This window comes from Vanessa atalanta, chromosome 20 (genome assembly GCF_905147765.1).
Source record: "Vanessa atalanta chromosome 20, ilVanAtal1.2, whole genome shotgun sequence".
Taxonomy (NCBI): Eukaryota; Metazoa; Arthropoda; class Insecta; order Lepidoptera; family Nymphalidae; genus Vanessa; species Vanessa atalanta.
In genome coordinates, this window is record NC_061890.1 from 1,546,733 (window position 1) to 1,567,870 (window position 21,138).

At 31.3% G+C, this 21,138-nt stretch overlaps 1 protein-coding gene across 1 annotated transcript; it reads right to left on the reverse strand.

Moving 5' to 3' along the window:
* Window positions 1–1,048: 1,048 nt before the first annotated feature.
* On the reverse strand, window positions 1,049–20,937 carry LOC125071665 (alpha-tocopherol transfer protein-like). The gene is made up of 8 exons (XM_047681983.1): window positions 20,821–20,937; window positions 10,705–10,862; window positions 9,926–10,088; window positions 7,772–7,830; window positions 5,094–5,290; window positions 4,525–4,635; window positions 3,684–3,786; window positions 1,049–2,614 (listed from the first exon to the last, which is right to left on the reverse strand). The coding sequence occupies exons 2-8, from the start codon at window positions 10,856–10,858 to the stop codon at window positions 2,463–2,465; spliced, it is 939 nt and encodes a 312-aa protein (XP_047537939.1). The 5' UTR covers window positions 10,859–10,862; window positions 20,821–20,937; the 3' UTR covers window positions 1,049–2,462.
* Window positions 20,938–21,138: the final 201 nt, after the last annotated feature.

Here is a 21,138-nt window from a genome sequence, read left to right on the forward strand (position 1 = left end):
CGTTAATATAACAGTATACCTCTTAAGTAGTCCTCTTGTAAAGGTGAAACTCTCCACCTGGGAGAGTTTTGATCCTGGCGCATATCATAGGCTAACCAACTCTACAAGTGATATTATAGTGTCAAGTGACGCTTCATTGATTTAGTGGGTTCAAACCCCGGTCTGATCAGTAAAAAAATACTGAGTTTTCATGGGAAGGGTTCTAGAAAAAAGAAGTGGCTTGCAAAGCACCGAAGCGTTGGTTTTTTGGGTTGTTATGGGATGAGGAAATAAAAAGTGGGAGCGCTCACACTTGAGAGTAATAAATGTAATCCTTTATAACTCTTTTTTTTATTAATAACATATTGTTTAATCATTTGATCGCTAGATGGCGGTATATGACCTTTAAATCGCGCTATCGTTTGTTACTTTTATATATTTTAGAATGTTAAGTTACTTTTTTCGTTAGATTGTTTTCTTTTTTGTATTTTATGTTACAATTTCTCATATGTACTTGGTTGGTATCAGCGTTGCAGAACTATCGATAGTCTGAATATCGATAGTTGACCTCGAAAACTATTCAGGATATCGATAGTATCGTTTTGATCAATACTATTGATAGCTCTCCGTGAGCAATAATATTGATTACAACAATACTATCGATACTAACGATAGTATCGTTAGCTCTCTGTAAGCAATACTATTGCTAGCAGCGATACTATTGGTACTATCGATAGTATCGATAGTTTTGGACTATCGATAGTTTAGGTTAAAAGTAATGTTTTTTGCAATACTATCAATAGTATTGACACGTGACAATACCATCGATAGATTATCGATATGCAACACTAGTTGGTATTCCAGATTGGTATTTTTATTAATACATTACCAATATGAATTTAAAACATCAAAGGTTTAACTAAATATCCACTAAAACATTTTTATATCATATAATAAAACCTTATTTAAAGGATATAGATAATATGTAAATATTAGGATAACGTATATAGAGATGCTCGTTACTAAAATAAATGAATAAAAACGAACATAAAAATATAATCAATTTATTTTGGAATTATAACATTTAAAACAATCACATTTTTATACATAAATTTTAATATTTCAAAGGTATTTGTATTAGACAGTTAAAGTCCGCTTAGCTTATAAACATTACACCATTTTAATTCGAAATAAAATTTAATCTAACCTAACAATTACATTTAAACATTTCGATATAATCCTACGCAATTAAAGATAATTTGAGGTATATTACTAGACCCCGTTAAAATGTCTCATTGACGTCACGATAGTGTATCATTTTTGACATTTAACAATCGAGTTTCAAGTTTGATCCTACATAATAGTTCTCATGTAATAACTATCGTAAAGTCGATGTGACAAAGTAACGATACATTTTTGCATTTGCTGTCCGATACGATAAATCTTTTATTTTTATTTTATTTGGGAAACATACAGTAAACAACACATACACTATATAACAATTAACCCGTGCACATACCAATCAAGTTTCTACTAAAAACTAATTAATGTATGCAGTAAACAAGCAATTCAGTGAGTTATAAATATTAATTATCTAAATTCAAAGATATGAAACACCAAAACAAAACAAAAAACCATAGCAAATATAAAAAATACCATAAAACAATGACTAAATTGACAAATGCATACTAATTTTCTCTTTAAATGTATTGAGCGAACAGCGATCGTATCATATGATAGATAACGTATCGTATGAATGTTTTCTGTATCGATTTTTAGTACTAGGCCATTCTAAGGTGATGTCGATTTAATTTAGCAAAATTCTTAGGACAATCGGGAGCAATGAATGACATTAATGCAGAACTTTTTTCTTAGTTAGTTTTTGCCTAAATGGCACAAGATTTTCCATTGACATTTCCCAAAATGTTATTACGAAGGAAATATATTATTACTTATTAAATTAACGCGAATAGTATCCAAACCCGAAATGGTGAATAGTAATTCGTTATATTTATATTTGAAATGTATATTTTACATTAAATATTTTCTAGATATTTCTAAACAATTAAAGTTATAAAGTTGTATGTATGATGTTCTTAACATTTTTGTATGTTTGTACCATTATGTATAATTATTTTTACTAATAAGCTTAAAGATATTATTCGGTTTGAAGTTGATAATATTTATCGTATCGGAAGCCACACGTAGCAATCACTACCAAATATTTCAAACTTGCTTAACACTAATTTATTAAGAAAATCACATATTTAAAATGCTATCCTAATAGTTGACGGTCAAAAATGTAAATATCATATTATTATTTAATTGAAAAGTCACATGGTACTTATGATAACTAATCAATGTAATTTAGTAAATAGAGCAGGACAACTGTTTGAATTAAACGGCTTTACATATAAGAAAGAGCGAGATGTACTATAATTTTAATTGATACTTATTTAAATGTCGGTCAAAAATTTTGAGAATCAGTCGATAGCAAGCTGCCTAAAGGAGCCATCGATGCCGAAGAGTTCATCGTAGTTGGTCGGCTTCCCGGGTCGGAGGCTTTCGTTTGCGATTAGAGCATCTTGCAACTTAAACCAATCCCTGTATTCGATTAGTTTCTCGGTCCATCTCTCTGTAAGGAATTATTTGATTTTAGAAACCAATTCTTCGAGACCCATATTTTACTTGAACGGCAGACACACAAGATCTTTTGCGAAGCAGTTGTTATATTTTAAGACTAGCCATGCCCGTGACTGCGTGCGCTTTGTTTGAATTTAAGCTATTTGGATATTGTAGGGTAATTTTATTTTTATTCTATATATAATTATAAAATAAAAGTAGCCTAAGTTACTCCTTATTACATCCGCTGTCTGCGTGTGAAAGTCCCGTTGAAAAAGGTTCAGCCGTTCCAGAGATTAGCCGGATAAAACAGACAGACAGACAGAAAAAAATGTAAAAAATGTTATTTTGGTACATGTACCGTGTATACATATGCATTTAGTAAAAATAAGTTATTTTAATATTACAAACAGACACTCCAATTTTATTATATATATAGATGTAGATTTATTTTTACCAATAGAATATAAATTTTGTATGTATAAATTTGCCTTATATGAGTTACTAAAAAATAATAAAGTCCTTGAATGTAGGCTAAAGAAAAAATAACGCTTAGGTAATTCATGCCCTATTTTATTAAGCGAAGCATCAGCAGCCGATTAAACAGTCGAGATGTCTGTTAGAACGCGTGCATCTTAACCGATGATGTCGGGTTCAAACCCAGGCAAGCCCCACTGAATTTTCATGTGCTTAATTTGTGTTTATAATTCATCTCGTGCTCGGTGGCGAAGGAAAACATCGTAAGGAAACCTGCATGTGTCTAATTTCAACGAAATTCTGCCACATTTGTTTCCACCAACCCGCATTGGTGCAGCGTGGCGGAATATGCTCTAAACCTTCTCAAAGGGAGAGGAGGCCTTAGCCCAGCAGTGGGAAATTAACAGACTGTTAATGTAATGTATAATGTAATGTTTATCAAGCGCCAAGACAGTATTTAAAGTAAATGGATCAAAGCAGCACTTTATAAAGCTATGTTTAATGTAATGTAATTAACTTAAATATTGTGACGTTGTAAATTTTTTTGTAAAGAGTTTGTACCGGCTAGTTTTCAATATGAAGTCAAGCTAAAATGATAAAGGTACCTTGAAGCTCATCCATAGTGCCACATTGGCCGCCGTACTCCTTCGGCAGCATCTCTTGAGGAACGTACTTGTACAGATCTTTTACTTCTTTGTGAATGAAAATCTATGAGAAATTGTGTTTTTATTATTCAAACGAATATTTACTTGGAAGTTTTGTAGCTTCTATATTTTAAAAAAAGTTCGTACTTATGAACGTGCGTGTGAAAAGTTTGGAGCAGCGTGGTGGAATATGAAAGAAGGTTTGGAGCCTTCTCCTCAAAGGGACAAGAGGCCTTAGCCCAGCAGTGGGAAATTTACGGGCTGCTAATGTAATGTTTTTGTATGTTGTGTGAAAAGTTCTACTTCTTCGGCATAATTAAAAATAGTTCTTATTTGCATGCAAATAATTAATTACAATTTAATTAAATATAATTACTTATTTTTCCAACACAACTATAACACTCACCTAGAAATACAAACAAACATTCACAATTTGAATTCGTGGTAAAATAAACATTCTAAAATAAGATAAAGAGTGAATGAGTGACTTGACTCTTCATTGGCTGTTTAGCGAGCGACATCGTCATGTAGCTTCTACGTCACTTAAGCGCATCATAAAAATTCCCCTTTTTTTTAAACGCCAAAGAGAGGCATAAAAAATTTAAGCCAGTTTGAATCTGGAATGGATGGAGATGTTTAGAATCAGAAGAGATTCTAAACATTTGCATCAGTTCCATCAATACCTTAAATGGGTATTTGGTCTTATGAGTTTTTCACATTTTTCAATAAGCGTCAATGTGCTTGAATAAGTTACTATGTTATAAAAATATATATTGAAAAGAATAAATGTAGTAATCCTTACTCGTTTCCTGATCTTCTCTTTCAGGAATGGTTTCACTAAATTGACAAATCTCTCCACGGTCGGTGATGTATTTATAATGTGGACTTCCTTGAGCTTTACTGGGTATGCTTCCTGAAATTAAAAAAAAGATACACACATTAGAATCTTACACTTGAAAAAAGAAGATGAAACTACTAACGATCAGTTAAAGATTGCTCTCGAGGTTACTCTTACGTACTTTTATATACCCTGTAAATTTAGTTTTTATATTTTGTAGAAAATTATTTCACCAAACTTTTCCACTACGGTTTGGTGAATGTGTCAGAATTTCGTCCAACCCTTGAAAGTTTTTCACGAGGTGTTCCTTCACCATGAAGACGAAATTAATAAATATAATATATAAAAGAGAATTAACAAATACTGACACAAGCCAATAAAAAACTTTGCGTGTACTCTGTCTCACAAGTACAAAATTTGTGAGACAGAGTACACGCATTATGGTTGATTTTCCAATTATTGTAAATATTCGCTATAGACCGTTGACAATTTCAAAGAATTTGTAAATAAATTGTATTCTAAATTCAACTAACCTGAACACAAATCATGAATTTCTTGATAATGGACGGTGACAGCCTGGCCAGCAGGCTCGGTCCCAGCACGGCACCATCCAGCACATAGATGTCACCAGCAACACCCACGACTTCCTCCACGAGTCTGACGTCACCAATCATTAGTGCCAGCTTCAAGGTGTCGGTGATTTGTTGGGAATCGAGACTTGGATAAAGACCTGTAATATTATGCGCGTTGGTCTTTTATTTATTAATTAGGTTTGCTAGCGATTTTTACATTTGTCACTCTTACATATATATACAATTAGGTATATATATGCTAATTAAACTAATAATTACTATTGCTTAATAACCAAAATCTTATTGCATGAATAAACTATCAAAAATCCCATCAGATCAGTAAGTCAGTAAGTCTTGGACTTTTAGTTTAAATACGTCAGGTTCAGGAGAGTTTTAACCTCACTGATCTAAGGCGTTGATCAAACGTCGTTTAATAAAGCGGCTAGGCTGTTAATTAAAAGTCTATTTCAACTAGTTGGCTAAAACATAGATGATATAAAGATCGTGATTAATACATAGTGCGATTGTGAGACTATTATGTAAATTACGTCGATGTTATTTATAATATTGTATTGTTGTATAAATGTCTAGGAAACGGTTCTTAATGTTTACACGTTTATATATTATTTTAAATATAAATAGACAAAGCTAAATGTTATACAATATTATATATACATACTTAAACAAACATACTAGCAGATAAACATAAGAAATATAAATTCATTAGTCTTATCTTTTTAAATATTAAATAATAAAAACAATTGTTTTTATTATTTAATATTTGTAAATTATGACAATTATTATATTTAAATCGGTTTGAACAAATTTTATTAATATATATTTTAACGATCGGCATATTCTCATATAACACTCAACTCTGCACAAGATTTAGGTTGCGGTGTGGTTCTCTTTACCTAGCACGAGATGAATTATAAACTCCATTTAAGCACGTGGCTTTGAACTCAGAATCATCAGTTGAGAAGTCACATATAGTCGCCAATGTGCCATCACAGTATAAATATCTAAATAATTATTACGTTCAGTATATAAAGAATAAATACATATAATTTGTATACAATGCGTTGTTCTAAGGACAAACCTTTATGTTTAAGTCATGTATGCGATTTACGTGAGACGATAGCAAATATCCTTATTTATAAAACAAACAACCACGAGAGTTTATAATCGATGGCGGTATTTACTTTGTGATGTTTATTTAATTTAAACTTTTTAAGTTTGTCGTAGTAATTCTTTAACATATTTCCGCAAGTATCGAATTTTAAGCTAAAATATTTGAATTATTGTAAAGTTTACATCTCAATTGATTCAAAAATAATACTCAAATGTGATTAGCATTTTAGATCAGTAGTGATATCCTATACCACCCACGTCGTATCTCAATCGTGAAATGACGTAACTCATCGTGTGACGCGACTTTGATACGTGTATCCTTTAAATTATATAATCATTATTGTCAATATCGCATATTTGTTTCTGATAATCATCTTCTGCTTTGGGATTTCATGTGGCTTCAAATAATAGCTCTATAGTTTGTTCATTGTTATTTTGGATGACCATATAGCTAATGTTAAATAGAGGTCATTATGTACTATTATTTTGCTCATTTAATTATCATAAAACTAGTTATCGCCAGAGGTTTTGCTCACGTTTGTCCTTTCTTGAATTCAAGCTTGCTTGATACCAAATTTCAGGAAATCCCGTTCAGGGTTTTGGACGTGCAAGCGTAACATACAGACAGACAGGCAGAGCAATTTGCATTTATAATATTAGTATATATGATGTAATAAATCAATCGATAGAGTCTAAACAATTATGTTCTAGTAAAAATATCATTGAGTCTAAAGAAAACTTTATATCGTCTATCGTTTTAATAGTCGTCAATTGTGTTTAATTAGTAATTTTTGTTTTTATTTACTTAAATTAGAATAGAAAATTAATTCTAAAATTTAAGCATAAATACGGTCTAATTTTTACTGTATTAATGGAGGTATTGAAACAATTCAACAGTTATGTCACAAATTTAAACATGACTCTTACGGCCGAATACTGAAACGTCCCTGAAATCAAACACTGAGTTGAGGGCAACTTAACTTTGAGTAGTTCCTAAATTTAATTGGTATTCTCAAACGTCATCATTCAAATTGAGGGCGTGATTAGCTGAGTGGTCCTCAAATATTTAATAGTGTTTCCACAAAGGTTTCCACAAACTGTTGTCAACAACTTGTCCCGCAAGCGTGTTAGCGATAATATATCTCTTAAGCAGTCTAGAAAAATTGTAATAAAGACCTATCAAGTAAACAATTATTAATCTCGTTCTATAGTTCTGTACAATTATTTCAACAGTCGGCAGAAACTGCCAATTATTTAAGTGGAAATACATCATAATATAATTAACCGCATATATCTAGTTATATCCAGTGACAACCGGTTAATTTTAACGTAACAGAAACGAGGTTTGTCATAGTCTGATATTTGTATCTTAGAAAGAAATATACAAGTTAATGACAACTTGAAGTTTTGAGTAACGAAATTCGTCTGACATTAAGTATCGAATATCGAAAGTACGAAATCCAGTTGTGAAAGTTGTACGGCAAGGCCGTTTTAAGCTAAGAACTCACCACGACATATTGTGACTCGTCTGCCATTTGGCGTGACACCTGGTAACGCGGGTCCTTGGCTGGAAATAACAAAAAAAAAAAAACTTAATATTTAGTTATTTTCCTATACAATATTTCCTTTGTATTCTATAGAAATAGATGTTAGTATTATATAGTTTGTGATCGAATTTATCTTAATTAATTTTTAACGATCGTGTTTATTATTGCGCACATCTTGGACACATTAAATTTTGATCGATATATATGTTTTATTATTAATATTGAAAACACTTACATAATAATACTTAATTCATTCTTAATGTGAGCAACGCCTGTAACGTATATATGTATATTGTTCGTTATTTTTTTTATAAATAAAAACAATTAGTATACACACTTCCACGGTAAGCGGATATTGTTATTTAAGATCAATGTATAACCTTTTCGTGTCTGTTTGTGTGTGTTATTTGTATGTTTTTTCTCTTTAGTAAATAAGCGTACAATATATACTTAGATTTTAAAAATCTTCGTGCTAATACCTCTTGACTTTCATACAAGATATATTATATACAGTTATTCGATTATAAATAAATAAATATTGGACAACATCACATACATTACTCTGATCCCAACGTAAGTAGCTAAAGCACTTGTGTTATGGAAAATCAGAAGTAACGACGGTACCACATACACCCAGACCCAAGACAACATAGAAAACTAATGAAATTTTTCTACATTGACTCGGCCGAAAATCAACCCGGGATCTCGGAATGGCGTACCCATGAAAACCGTAAAAGTGTACACACTACTCGACCACGGAGGTTGTTAAAATGAGCAGTAATGAGCTTTGTATTCTTTCAAATGTTTTAAAAGTATAACTACTTAGTTTCTTGTTTTGTTTTAATTGAATTTTCTAAAATTATGACCCAAAAGTGCTTGTAAAAGCCTACTTGAATAAAGTTTATTTATATTTGATTTGATGGAATAAATACAGAAGTTAAATTATATAATAATAATTATCTTTTTGTAAATAATAAACGATTCGAGCTATTAAAGTTAATGACTGGAACAAAAGTAATATTTACTATGTTTGTATATTGCCAATGTGTGAACACCACACAACATTGTCATATATATCTTATATATAAATATATCGATGACGTCATAGACGTATAAATATTGCAAATGAAATCGTTTGAAATATTTACGTAATCCATATTGCTTACTAAGATTACGCAGTTTATGCGCAAGCACACGTCCTTGAATCATGAAGGCCTATGCTCAGAGGCTGTCTCTTGAAAATCAATCTTAACACACATCACTTACAGTAGCTTTTGCTTTATTTCCAAATGCCTGGTATAACCGATATGACATTGAAAAATGGACTCTTCGGATTTGATTTAGAACTACTTTTGCAAGAAGTGAAGGTTAGTAATGTGTTTTATCGTGTGTTAATTTTTTAAGGTCAATATTGGTCTTTGTATTTTAACAATAACTATGTTAATAGCACGAGACACTGATGACGTCGTTTATTTAAAATAAACAACACTTCTATCGATGAATACATCCGTATATTCTTGAGTTCTCGCAAAAATCGCCAATGGCGTAAAAATATATCATATTATACGACTAAGGCACTTTATACACTATATCTCAATAATGGTTGGTGGATCGGAAAGATTTCAAGTGCAGCGCCGGCTTTATGTGTTCTCCAAGGTACCCGAACCTCAGTTTCTCAACACAAAATACGAGTTACATTTTTGGACTTATTCGAGATATAAACTTGGGTGCTAGAAGTCCGTAGCCTTTAAGTTAATATTTAAATGATCAAGTAATCCAATGTCGAAGAAAACTGGTCTCGTCTGGTACTCGTCCAATGGACCACCTGATGGTAAGTAGTCATCACTACACATAGACATTGATACTGTGAATAATATAAATAATTCCTCATTTCACTAATGTGCTACTAACCTTGGGAACTAAGATGTTATATATATATAATAATACACTGGCTAACTTACACTTCAAACCGAAACACAACAATGGTAAGTATTGATATTATTATTACAGACGGGCTCGCAAAACGCCCTAAAAGCAAGTAACTCTCGAAAATAAAAGAACTCTAAAAACGACTTTCCATTGTAATAAAAATGGGGAAGAGAATGTCATACTTACAGTTTACTTTTAAGGATTTCTCTTAACGCAGGGCTTGAAGCATCTCTGTTCGTGAAAAATTCCGGGCAAGCGGCACGCATTGTGAAGTACATGTCCAGCTTACGTTTGCACTTCTCCAAGGAGAAACTGCTCCCACGGAGAAACGTCATCAGAGGATTGTCCTCTATAAGAACGGAAACGAATATTATCCATTCATCTAACAATTATTCCTATGCATGTTAATGAATGTATTGATTCGATGGGCATTTAATGAGCCAAGTGACCGTAATATTAAAGTATTTTTTCTAGTCCCATTACCAATATTGATTAACATTTAAATTGCAAGGAGGAACGATTCTATGAACTGCAAATAAACCATGGGATATAAGACGTTTTGTGTCTAATTCTATAAATCTAGTAACGAGAACTCTGTCAACCAAAACAATAAAAATAATAAAAAATCTTAAAATCTCAATAACGATAAAAACTGTTACGGTTTTCGTATCTGTGTTATAGATATTAACGTCTCACTCCAGCTTAATACAGTTATAGAAGGTTAAAGAAGAAAAGAAATATTACAAAAACAAATAAACATTAAAAAATATTTCTTTCGTGTAAAGTAATATGAGGACATGCGCGAACGTGGTCCTTGGTGGTGAGTGTTATGTGTATGTGAATTTATTAAAACAGGCAACGAAACCAACAAACACATAACAAACTAAGGAGAGAACTCATACATGGGGCAAATATACAAATATTAAATTAACAAATATTTTAAATTAAAATTGTTCAAAACTTACCCCATTCGTTAGGCAGATGTGGTTCTTTCCTGAGCCATTCCTTGATCGCGGCTAGATCTCGGTCCCTTGTATTGATGTTTTCATTCAATTCGATCCTTATCTCCTTAGATAACTCTTCCGTCGGTTGCGTCAGTAGCTCCGATTTTATCTTCATTGTACTGAAATTAATAGTGATTACTGTTTAATTATATTAATAATTCATTGTTTTAATAATATTGTACCATTGATCTTATCAACATTACATTAAACACAAGCTTCCGCCCGCGGCTCAGCCCGGCTCAGCTGGAGGGGGATAGAGAAAACTGTCCAACTTTTTTGTGTTAAGCAGTAATAAACATCAAAACATTTACATTTATAATATTACTAGCCGTTTCCCGCTTCGGAGGACCTTACATAAATTTAATAAACCGGACAAGTGCGTGTCGTTCCCGCCTCGCCCACCGAAGAATCCGTACAAATTTATAGGTGCATATTAAAATAAAAATGAAAGTATAGATTATGAAAAATAGTCTTGGATATTTTTAAACAGTGCAAACTGTTAGGTATACACCAAAATTATTAGGTACCTAGGTATTATTATAGGTATACTTACAAAAAAGGAGGAAGGTTTTTTTTTTATTCAGTCATAAATCGAAAATGATACATCAAAGAAATAATTCAAAATCTATTTAAGCTTGTGCCAATAAAGCCCTTTCATACGATACCTCACATGATACGGTTAACTCTTTTCAAAATTTATACACATACATACATCGTAATTTAGCTTTTCGATGTTTGTCAATTCAATCAATCTTTTAATTAACGTTTTAAATATTTCTCCTTTCAAAATAGTTTTGGAAGTGATCTTCTAAAGGTATAAGCCACACTTGGTTCTATTTTTTATAATTTATGTGTCTGTTTGTTTTGGTATATTAAGGTGAAAGTTTGTCTGTATGGATGTTTGTTACCCGTTCACGCAAAAACTGAATAGACTTTCATGAAACTTTATAATAATATAGCTTTTACACCAGAATAACATATAGGGTATAATTTTTAAAGATATGGGGTGAATATACCCGACAAGCAACACCCGAAACCTAACCTAACGTTTTAAGGGTCAATAAATTATCTTTTTGTTTATTTGTCAAAGTTATAAAACTACAAATTATATATCAATTGTCCATACTACAGTAAGTTGATCAACAGGTACTGTTAGTAAAACATGATAAAAAATGTAACGCAAAGTATATCGTTTTGCCGACCGTACAATGTCACGTAAAACTAATAAAGATTAGTAAAAGTCTTATGTTGCCAAATATGATTGCAATTATGTTTCGTATCTGAATGACGGATTGCGTACATTTTATATCCTTGACCTTAAATTAATCGTACATGTGGTCACCTAGGCAATCATTATTTCATCATTCAATATTGAAGTATCATATACCGAAGTAATAGGTATTTCGTTGATATACGGTGACGTTAAGGCTGTATACACACAGCGGTCCGAGAACATAGGAACGAGTTCACACATACGACAGTATTTAAAATTCAGTAATAAAATCGATCCGACAAAATATTCATGGAATCTTTTCCTCACAGAAATATATCTCAGTTGAATCGACCCTGCGGACCAGTTCTACAAATTCGACTAGTCATAATATATTTTACTAATTATTAACTTTCTACTAATTAAATGGTTACTTGCCGGTTCTTCTCGATAGAATCTGCATTCTGAACCGGTAGTAGGTTTACTTGAAATAGTTTGTTAAACGACGATTCAAAAGTACTTGTAAAAGCCTACTCGAATAAAGTATATTTTGATTTTATTTGATACGAACCCGATTCAATTTCGATTCAACTTCGACTGAGTCGCAACTGGATCGTTGTATTTATAGAATAGGAAAAGGTGACGTTTCGATTTGTTTGCGATAGAGTTAAAAAAATAGTAGTAGAATTGCCCCAGTCAGGCTGCTCTAAAAACTGTCCTGTAAATACCATCTATGTGAATGTGCACTAAGACATTAGTTTAAATAAAAAAAGTTTTTTTTTTATTTTTATTTAATAGGACCAGTTGAGGTTTGACTTTTCGCTGACAGGACGATATTTTCACGATTTCTGACGACATCTCTTCCTTCCTTTATACGTCAGTCAGAAAGAGTTACGTAAAGAATGTTAAATCTAAAACATTTATTTTTGAAAAAGGAAAAATAAATCATTCTTTATGACCAATGGCGTTGTTTTTTTAAATATATGGTAATAGTCAGTCGCTGTTTTTATGTACTTTAAGTATTGCAAGTAGTCATTTACAATAAACTAGCTGAATCTACGGCTTTACCTGCGCAATATGTACAAAAATGCATTAGTCTAAGACTAGTAATTCTTTTCCGATAAAAACTTTCTAATTATTAGATACGAAAACGATAATTTAATTCTAAAAGTTTAAGGTTAAACGGACAACTCTTATTTAGATCGGTCAGAAGACTGCTACAAATTTCTATATGTTATTTTTGCATGCAAATGAAAACAAATTAATTCGATTTCTCTTCTATCATTGGTCAGTGTTGCCCGAAATAAATACTTACACGATCAGATTTACCATATACATAAATAAATCAGTGAATATTCATCGTAATTGTTAATATTATGGAAATTATTTATAACATTAAAAAATAAGTCTGTTTTATTATAAAATGTAAATTTTATACAAAGCATATAATATTCGTTATATATTAACCTTGGCTTCGTCTACATTCCATTCAAAACCAATTTTTACTATATTTTGCACTAAAAAAAATTAAATTCGTTTATAAGTTAAAGCTACATAACATTTTTAAAATTAATATAGATGACAAAAGAGTTTCGATTTAAATTTCACTCTAGTGTAATTAGGGTGTAATTAGTAAGTACTGCTATATTTAACGAACTTAATACAATAATCGGTTTGTTTTTTTTTTTTAATATTTTGTCTAAATCTTAACATATATTCAAGTAATAAATGTAAATGCTGTTGACTAAAAATATATAAATAAAAAATAAAGATTATTATTGAGTTTAAATTAAAACTTTTATTATTATAATTATTTGTGTACGGGAAAGATATATCTTGATGCAATTATATAATTATACACGATTAAGGTTCTTAGAGCGGTAGAACTCAATAAATTATACATTGAAGGCACTTAGTTTTTCGTGACTCAGGTGGATATTTATTTTAACTTGAGACTGTATTGTGGTTAGCTTCAAAATGGCGTCATAATTGTCAATGATCGAACATATTATCAAGTTTAAAGTTAGAGTTTTGAATAACCGGTTTTCCCCAAATTTGATGTAAGTCCAATATGTATATTTATAACAACCAAGCAACCCGTCTAGGCAACTTACACAACTTTTAGGTCGAAGAGTAAACTTAAAAAAAAACATTTTTATTTCGGGTAGTTGAAATTCTCGGCTCTAATATAGTATGTATGTATTATACATATAAACCTTCATATTGAGTGAGTCTGTTTATTGCTGAAAACCGCATTAAAACCCGTTGAATAGTTTAAAAGATTTAAACGGCCAGATGGCGGGATGCGACTTAATTTAATACTATGTGGACTGTAGATATGATGTTTTGACCGATTTTGGTTACGAAGGTCGTTCACTACGGCGAATACCTAACGCGGAAGATGTTATAATACTGGGCCGGAGATTAATCATCGAGGCCCCTAGCTAGGCACATTTCGGGGCCACTTTATCCTTTTCGAACTCGCTAAACTTTAGCCAAATCACAATAATTACATTATTAATAAAATTGTCTTTTGGTTAATTTTAATAATAATATTTTATTACTACATTGCGAAGGTACGCGATTACTATGTTTGAATTTATAAAAATTATGCTTCAACAAATTCATTAATAGTAAATTTTTAAACATTATTTCCTAAATTTTGCCGACCTGACCTAGCCATTGCGGGCCACTGGGCAGCCTACATTGCCTAATGGATAATCCAGCCTTGGTGTGCACATACAAATACTATTTTCTCTTAAAATCCATTGGTAATTTAAAAAAAAAAAATTTACAAACATAATCGGATTTGAGAAACGTAGCTGTATATTTAAATATAAATACTAAATGATCTTCAATTATCCGTGCTTATAAGCATAATTTGTAAAATTATTGCTATTAATATATTTACGATAACTTTGGATTAAATCTTTAGTCTCTGTTAGCCAAATAAAAGTAAATCTGTTTAAATATTATGAACGTTTGCGTCTTTTTTTTTTTATGGCATTGGTTGGCGGACGAGCATATGGGCCACCTGATGGTAAGTGGTCACCACCGCCCATAGACAAAGCCGCTGTAAGAAATATTAACCATTCCTTACATCACCTATGCGCCACCAACCTTGGGAACTAAGATGTTATGTCCCTTGTGCCTGTGATTAAACTGGCTCACTCACCCTTCTAACCGGAACACAACAATACAGAAAGCGTCTGTAATAAAACATTAGCATTGTTGTATATCTTAAAACTGCCTGATTAATATATTGATGGTAAACATATATTGGCGCGTCTTGGGGGTAAATTCGTATGCTGTGACGTCAAACGGCTCTCTTTGGCCGTCATATCCCCTTTATACCTACCGTTCTCTGCTCGCTTTGTGTTTGTGAGGATTAGTTGCGGGTTCGGTCACAAGGTGTTTGGAATAAAAAGTAATCTTTGTCCTTTGTGCCTACTTTATATCATATTTCATCAAATTCGGTTCAGCAGTTTGGCCGTGAAAGCATAACAGACAGACTCACACACAGACAGAGTTACTATCGCATGTGTAATATTAGATGTCACCGTAATTAATTACAGTGTAATTGTGAACGGAGACTTATTCATTATATTTTTTTTTTATAATGGATTATTATTAAAGTTATTTACAATTTTACGGTGATTTATATATTTCAATAATGAATATTATTATAATACTGAAAATATGAAAGACGTAGGTATTTATTTTAATAAGGAAACTTTTATATTTTCATTTATTGTACGACGTATTTTTTATTTATTTTTTTTTAGGTGTATATTAGTGTCCTGTAGAGGTAATTTTTTTGTCAGTCAGCTTGAATAAAAAAACTTGAATGCAATTATTTAATAATAATAGTGGTGGTAATTAGTGGTGGTGTTGATACACAATATAATAAAAAATGATGGTTCATTTTTATAATAAAATTAAAATTTTAAATTCATATTCATTTTTTTTTTTGTGGTTATCTATGAGTTCATTTATATATTGATTCATAAGTTCGAAACGTTTTTTATCTTATCTTGTCGAGTCATTGCAAAAGCGTCACTAGTATTAAACATTTAACTTAAACTTTACGATTTTAGATTAATAAAATATGAACGATTTTTTAAATCCCTGCCTTTTGGCAGGAAAGATTTTTATCTTAGCAAGGAATACCAAAGGTCTTTACGATCTCTATCTTTCTAAATATATATTTTCTACTACAATGTATTGTAATATATAATTACTGGTTTCTCTACATAGTATAAAACGAATTTTGGCGTCTTTAGGCTTATCTTGTATCGCAATGGTTTTTAATGCGGTTTTCATCAATAAATAGAATGACTCAAGAGGACGAGGAGGTGGAAGATAATAATAACTGTCGAATGTTTTGATAATTTTGAGTGAAAGTGAGATCACTCTCAGCTATAATCACAATAGTAGAAAAGATAACTTGACGTGTTCTCCGAGATACGGCGAGAAGTACAAAGATACGACCGATAAAATTCGATACTATTTCCTTTATTGTCTGATATAGATTGAGTTAGATTATATTATAATAACGTCTATAGTTCTATAATACAAAGGGTCTGACCAATAATTATTCACATATAACTTTGTGGAATGATCTAGATGTCTGAAGTTGGACACACGCTTTGTGGTTACTGCAGATGAAAATAAAGTCACAATCGTAGTGCGCACTCGGTGTTTTTTTTATGATACCGGTAGTATACTATTTATATTAGTAATGAGCCACCTGATGGTAAGTGGTCACCACCGCCCATAGACAATGGCGTTGTAAGAAATATTAACCATTCCTTACATCACCAATGCGCCACCAACCTTGGGAACTTAGATGTTACGTTCCTTGTGCCTGTAGTTACACTGGCTCAATTACCCTTCAAACCGGAACACAACAATAATAAATTCTGCTGTTTGGCGGTAGAATATCTGAGTGGGTGGTACCTACCCAGACAGATATATATAAATAAGTTTCTATTTTTTAATATAATGAATGCTACAGTACACGCATCTCTGAAATAACGAAAATATTGAACTTTATTTCGTATGTAACGCTTTCGTTGGGTTTAACGCGCGTAAAAATAACATGAGCTCATCAATTACGGAGCGGCAATTATACGGTGATTTTAATATTAAATGAACTGTAATTATTTATAATATGATCGTTATTATTAATCCGGTTCACTTACAATGTTTATCGAGGGACGTGTTATAGGGATGTACCTAAGACGCGTTTGAATAAGTTGTAGTGGTTTTGAAACAGTGATTATAGGTGATGGGGTACTTGGTATTTTTAAGGACATATTTGTGCAGAAGGGCTTATGTGCCACCTGATTGTAAATAGTCACCAACGCCACCATAGAATACCACCAAGTAAAAGTACTTTGGTAGTAACCAAAATCTAGCTTAATAATTATTTTATAGTTAGATTTGCTTATTCTTATATTTTAGTTACAGTTATTTTTTTGAGAAGAATTAGCAAAAGAAACTTAGTGGGATTTTAATCTTTTTATTTTTATTACTTTTTATATGTTTATTATTTTTTTTATTGATCATTTATTTTACAGAAGAATTACTAATATATTTTAATTTGCTTGATATCTAACATCGTCTAAAAATTTACTAAGTATATATATATCGAAGGGGTAAATGTATACGAAATATAAGTCTATTCGTTTCACGTTCGTAATCTCTTTTTTTTTCGATATTCCATCGACTATGACACTTTTCGGCTGTCACGTGTTCTTCTACGTCATACTGACGTTGTCATCAAGAATAAAAATAAATAAATTCTAATTAAATATTTTGATGCTTCGACATATATAACTAATAGATATACTTTACCATACAAACATTGCTTAGAAATAATATTCCAGAATCAACCTTTTTAATAAGAGAAACCTTAAGGGTTTTGTGTAACAATAAATAGCAACACCTTTTCCATTTCGTAAATATATATTTTTTATTCGATAAAAATAGAACAAAATCTATTTTTTAATTAAATGAAATTATTCTATTAATATAAAAGTAATCGAGAAGAATTACGATTTGCGCAAATGTATACTCTATTAGGGTGAGGTCGTTGCACCTAACGGCACACGATGCAACTTGCATCCAGTACCGTTCCTGACCTTTAATATAATTGGTTTTATTAAATATTTATGTGTACAAGTATCAAGACTACTTACACTATAAATGGCTATAAAACGACAGCTGTAGTAGGAACATTATTGTTTAAAATAAATTAATTATGAAAACCTATTTTAAAAGTATCATATATACAGTAAATTTACTAAATTTTATTTTTATTTTTATTTACTACTAGTCGTCGCGACTTCACTAGCGTTTTAGAGGGTTGGTCATCGTTGTTTTATAGCAAATTTGTTTAGTGGTTTGGCCGTGAAAGAGCATCAGAGAGATAGAGATACTTTTATTTGCATTGTCTGTAAATTTCCCACTGCTGAGCTAAGGCCGCCTCTGCCTTTGAGGAGAAGGTTTAGAGCTAATTCCATCACACTGCTTCAACGCAGGTTGGTGGAAAAACATGTGGCAGTATTTTCATTGCATATATAATATTGGTATAGATAGACGTGGAATCTAGAAATTGCGACCTAATAGCGTCCTACGTTGGAGTAACGATAAGAGACAATTTTGTATTGCTTTGAGAGGATGGTTTTGAGTTTGAATTTTGAATATATGCTGTTGACAAGAGATTCCTTCTCAAAATTCAGCTTCTGGACTCTGGAGCCAATCCTGTTTTTCCTTCTCATAATAACATTTAACATACAAAATGTGTTACCATCGGAACTGAATCAAAATCTTAAATTACAATTTTGAAGGATAGTAGGAAGTGGATCTATCTGTGGTAAGATTTGATCTAAACAGACAAACGTTGCATGCTTAATTTAATTCCCTTTAAAAAAGAGTCGGATGACAATCACCTACCATTGCATTGGAGAAGTCTCGAGATATCTGCTCTGATCCTATTTCTCAAGAATAATTTGCATTGGAATATTTACAGATGTTACTTTTTACTTTATTATAAAATATTTAGAATAACGTCGTATTAGTATGTATTTGTTTATTTCCATGCAGGATATATAAATTAACTTGTCTGCTATTAACATATCTATGTAAATTAGTTATTCGATTAACTACTTATTTTCCGCTCGGTGGAATCATCGTCATCAGAACTTTTAGTAGCATTATATTCGATATTAAATTACTAAATGTCAATAAAGTAAATTTAAGAATATAATTTAAAATCGATAATACTTAAATACACCGTTGAATTACCTATGTTACATAATTATTTCTTGACAAAAGTAATAACTATAAATAGAAATTTATGTCAAAAAAAATTCGACAGGAAAATCGCGCGACGATCTGCTATCTGACCGGAAAACTATCGTTGTTTTTTTTTAAACACGCGTCACGCAAATATCTATAATATTGTGACATGAAATTTGTACAATTATTTTCATTGTGTTTCATTTTTGGCTTTATTACACAAATGAATTCAACGTATAACGCACACGGTAGTCCTGCCGTCTGTTAGATTTACCATCCTGGAGGAGTCTCCTTTGAGATCGTATCTCGGCTCAGGATGTAGTTTGGTAATGACTACTTGTTTTAGTTTACCAGAAGACAATCTAGCATATTGACCAAATGATGGTACGTGTTCACCAGAAAATGCGACGACGCTCTGGGTTTCTTGATGTAATTTGCCTTTCCAGACAGACTTATAAATGAAAACTACAAATTATGATTATTTGAAATATAGTATCTTAATTGCATGAGATGAAATATGTACATCCGTACAACGCTGACCAATGACCATTGTTTGAGCTGTAACAAACGACGTATTAAGAAACGTAATACATTTTAACACGTCGCGTCTTGCCAAACATTGCAACATCTATTCAACACATATGAAACTGTTTATTTGCGTTTTATCTCGAGAATTGAATGAGTGTTTTGGAGATGAGAACTCTTTGTTGTATTTCTATATCAGAATTGTGTCTAGCATATGGGAATGATTGTACGTGGTCACCGAAACTGGATTTTGCGTTTGTGGTTATAATGGGTCACTCATACTTCAAGCCGGAACATTTCATATCCGATCCAGACAGGCGTAAAAATTAATAAATCTTTTAGGCAACTATATATTTTTAAAACTATACGTACAAGAAAAAAAAATTACACAACGAAACAATACATTTCTAAGGAAACTCACAATTATTACCGAAGGTATGATAATCACTATATATGTTGAAAAAATAATACTAATAATGAAAATTTTCGATAAAATTAAATTTAAAATAATACTTTACGTGATAGGTAAAGTCCATAATCATTGATATTAAAAAAATAAAAATAATAACAACTAAATAGTTCCTATTTCAAACTTTAACGAACGACCGAAGCGAAAACGAATCCATAGAAATTATAGCAGATAATATTCACGTAATGAGTAATGTCAAATTAATTATTATTACGATTGAAATAATTGCTATTTTTTATACTTTAAACTTTAATAAAGGGTAGAAAGATATATCGGTTGAGAGTAAACAACACTACTTATTATAATAATAGTTATTTACACTTGATATGAACGAAAGAACTTTTTTTTTGGTAAATGGGCATAAAAATTCATTTTTACCTAATTTACTTACTTTACATTGGCAAGTATATATAATTTTTATATCGTTTTAATGTTCAAGCTAAGTTCAAGCAAAGAAATTAAAAATCGACAAAGAAAATAATTTATACATTATCTGAATTAAAAACAAAATTGTTCTATATTTAAATTAAATATTATAAATAAATAAAAAATAGAACAGATTACTTACATGAGTCCGATGATCACAGATTAAAAATGAGAGTAGTTTTTTTTTTAATTTGTTTATACAGCCAACATCCACACAGCTGTAGCAGTCAGCTATTACTGACCTCGTATCGCCTCTCTCTGCTGGTTGAGAAATGTATTGCTAACTTGACTTTATGATTCGTTTAAACGTACAACGCTAATGGGGCAAGTAACTCGATTATTCATTTAAAATCTTATTAGAATGTGGAGAAAAAAGCTCTTATTAGTGATTTGGTTAATCAAAGTGTACACATACGTTATAATAAAATAATTAACTTTAATGGCTGAATACAATAATTGC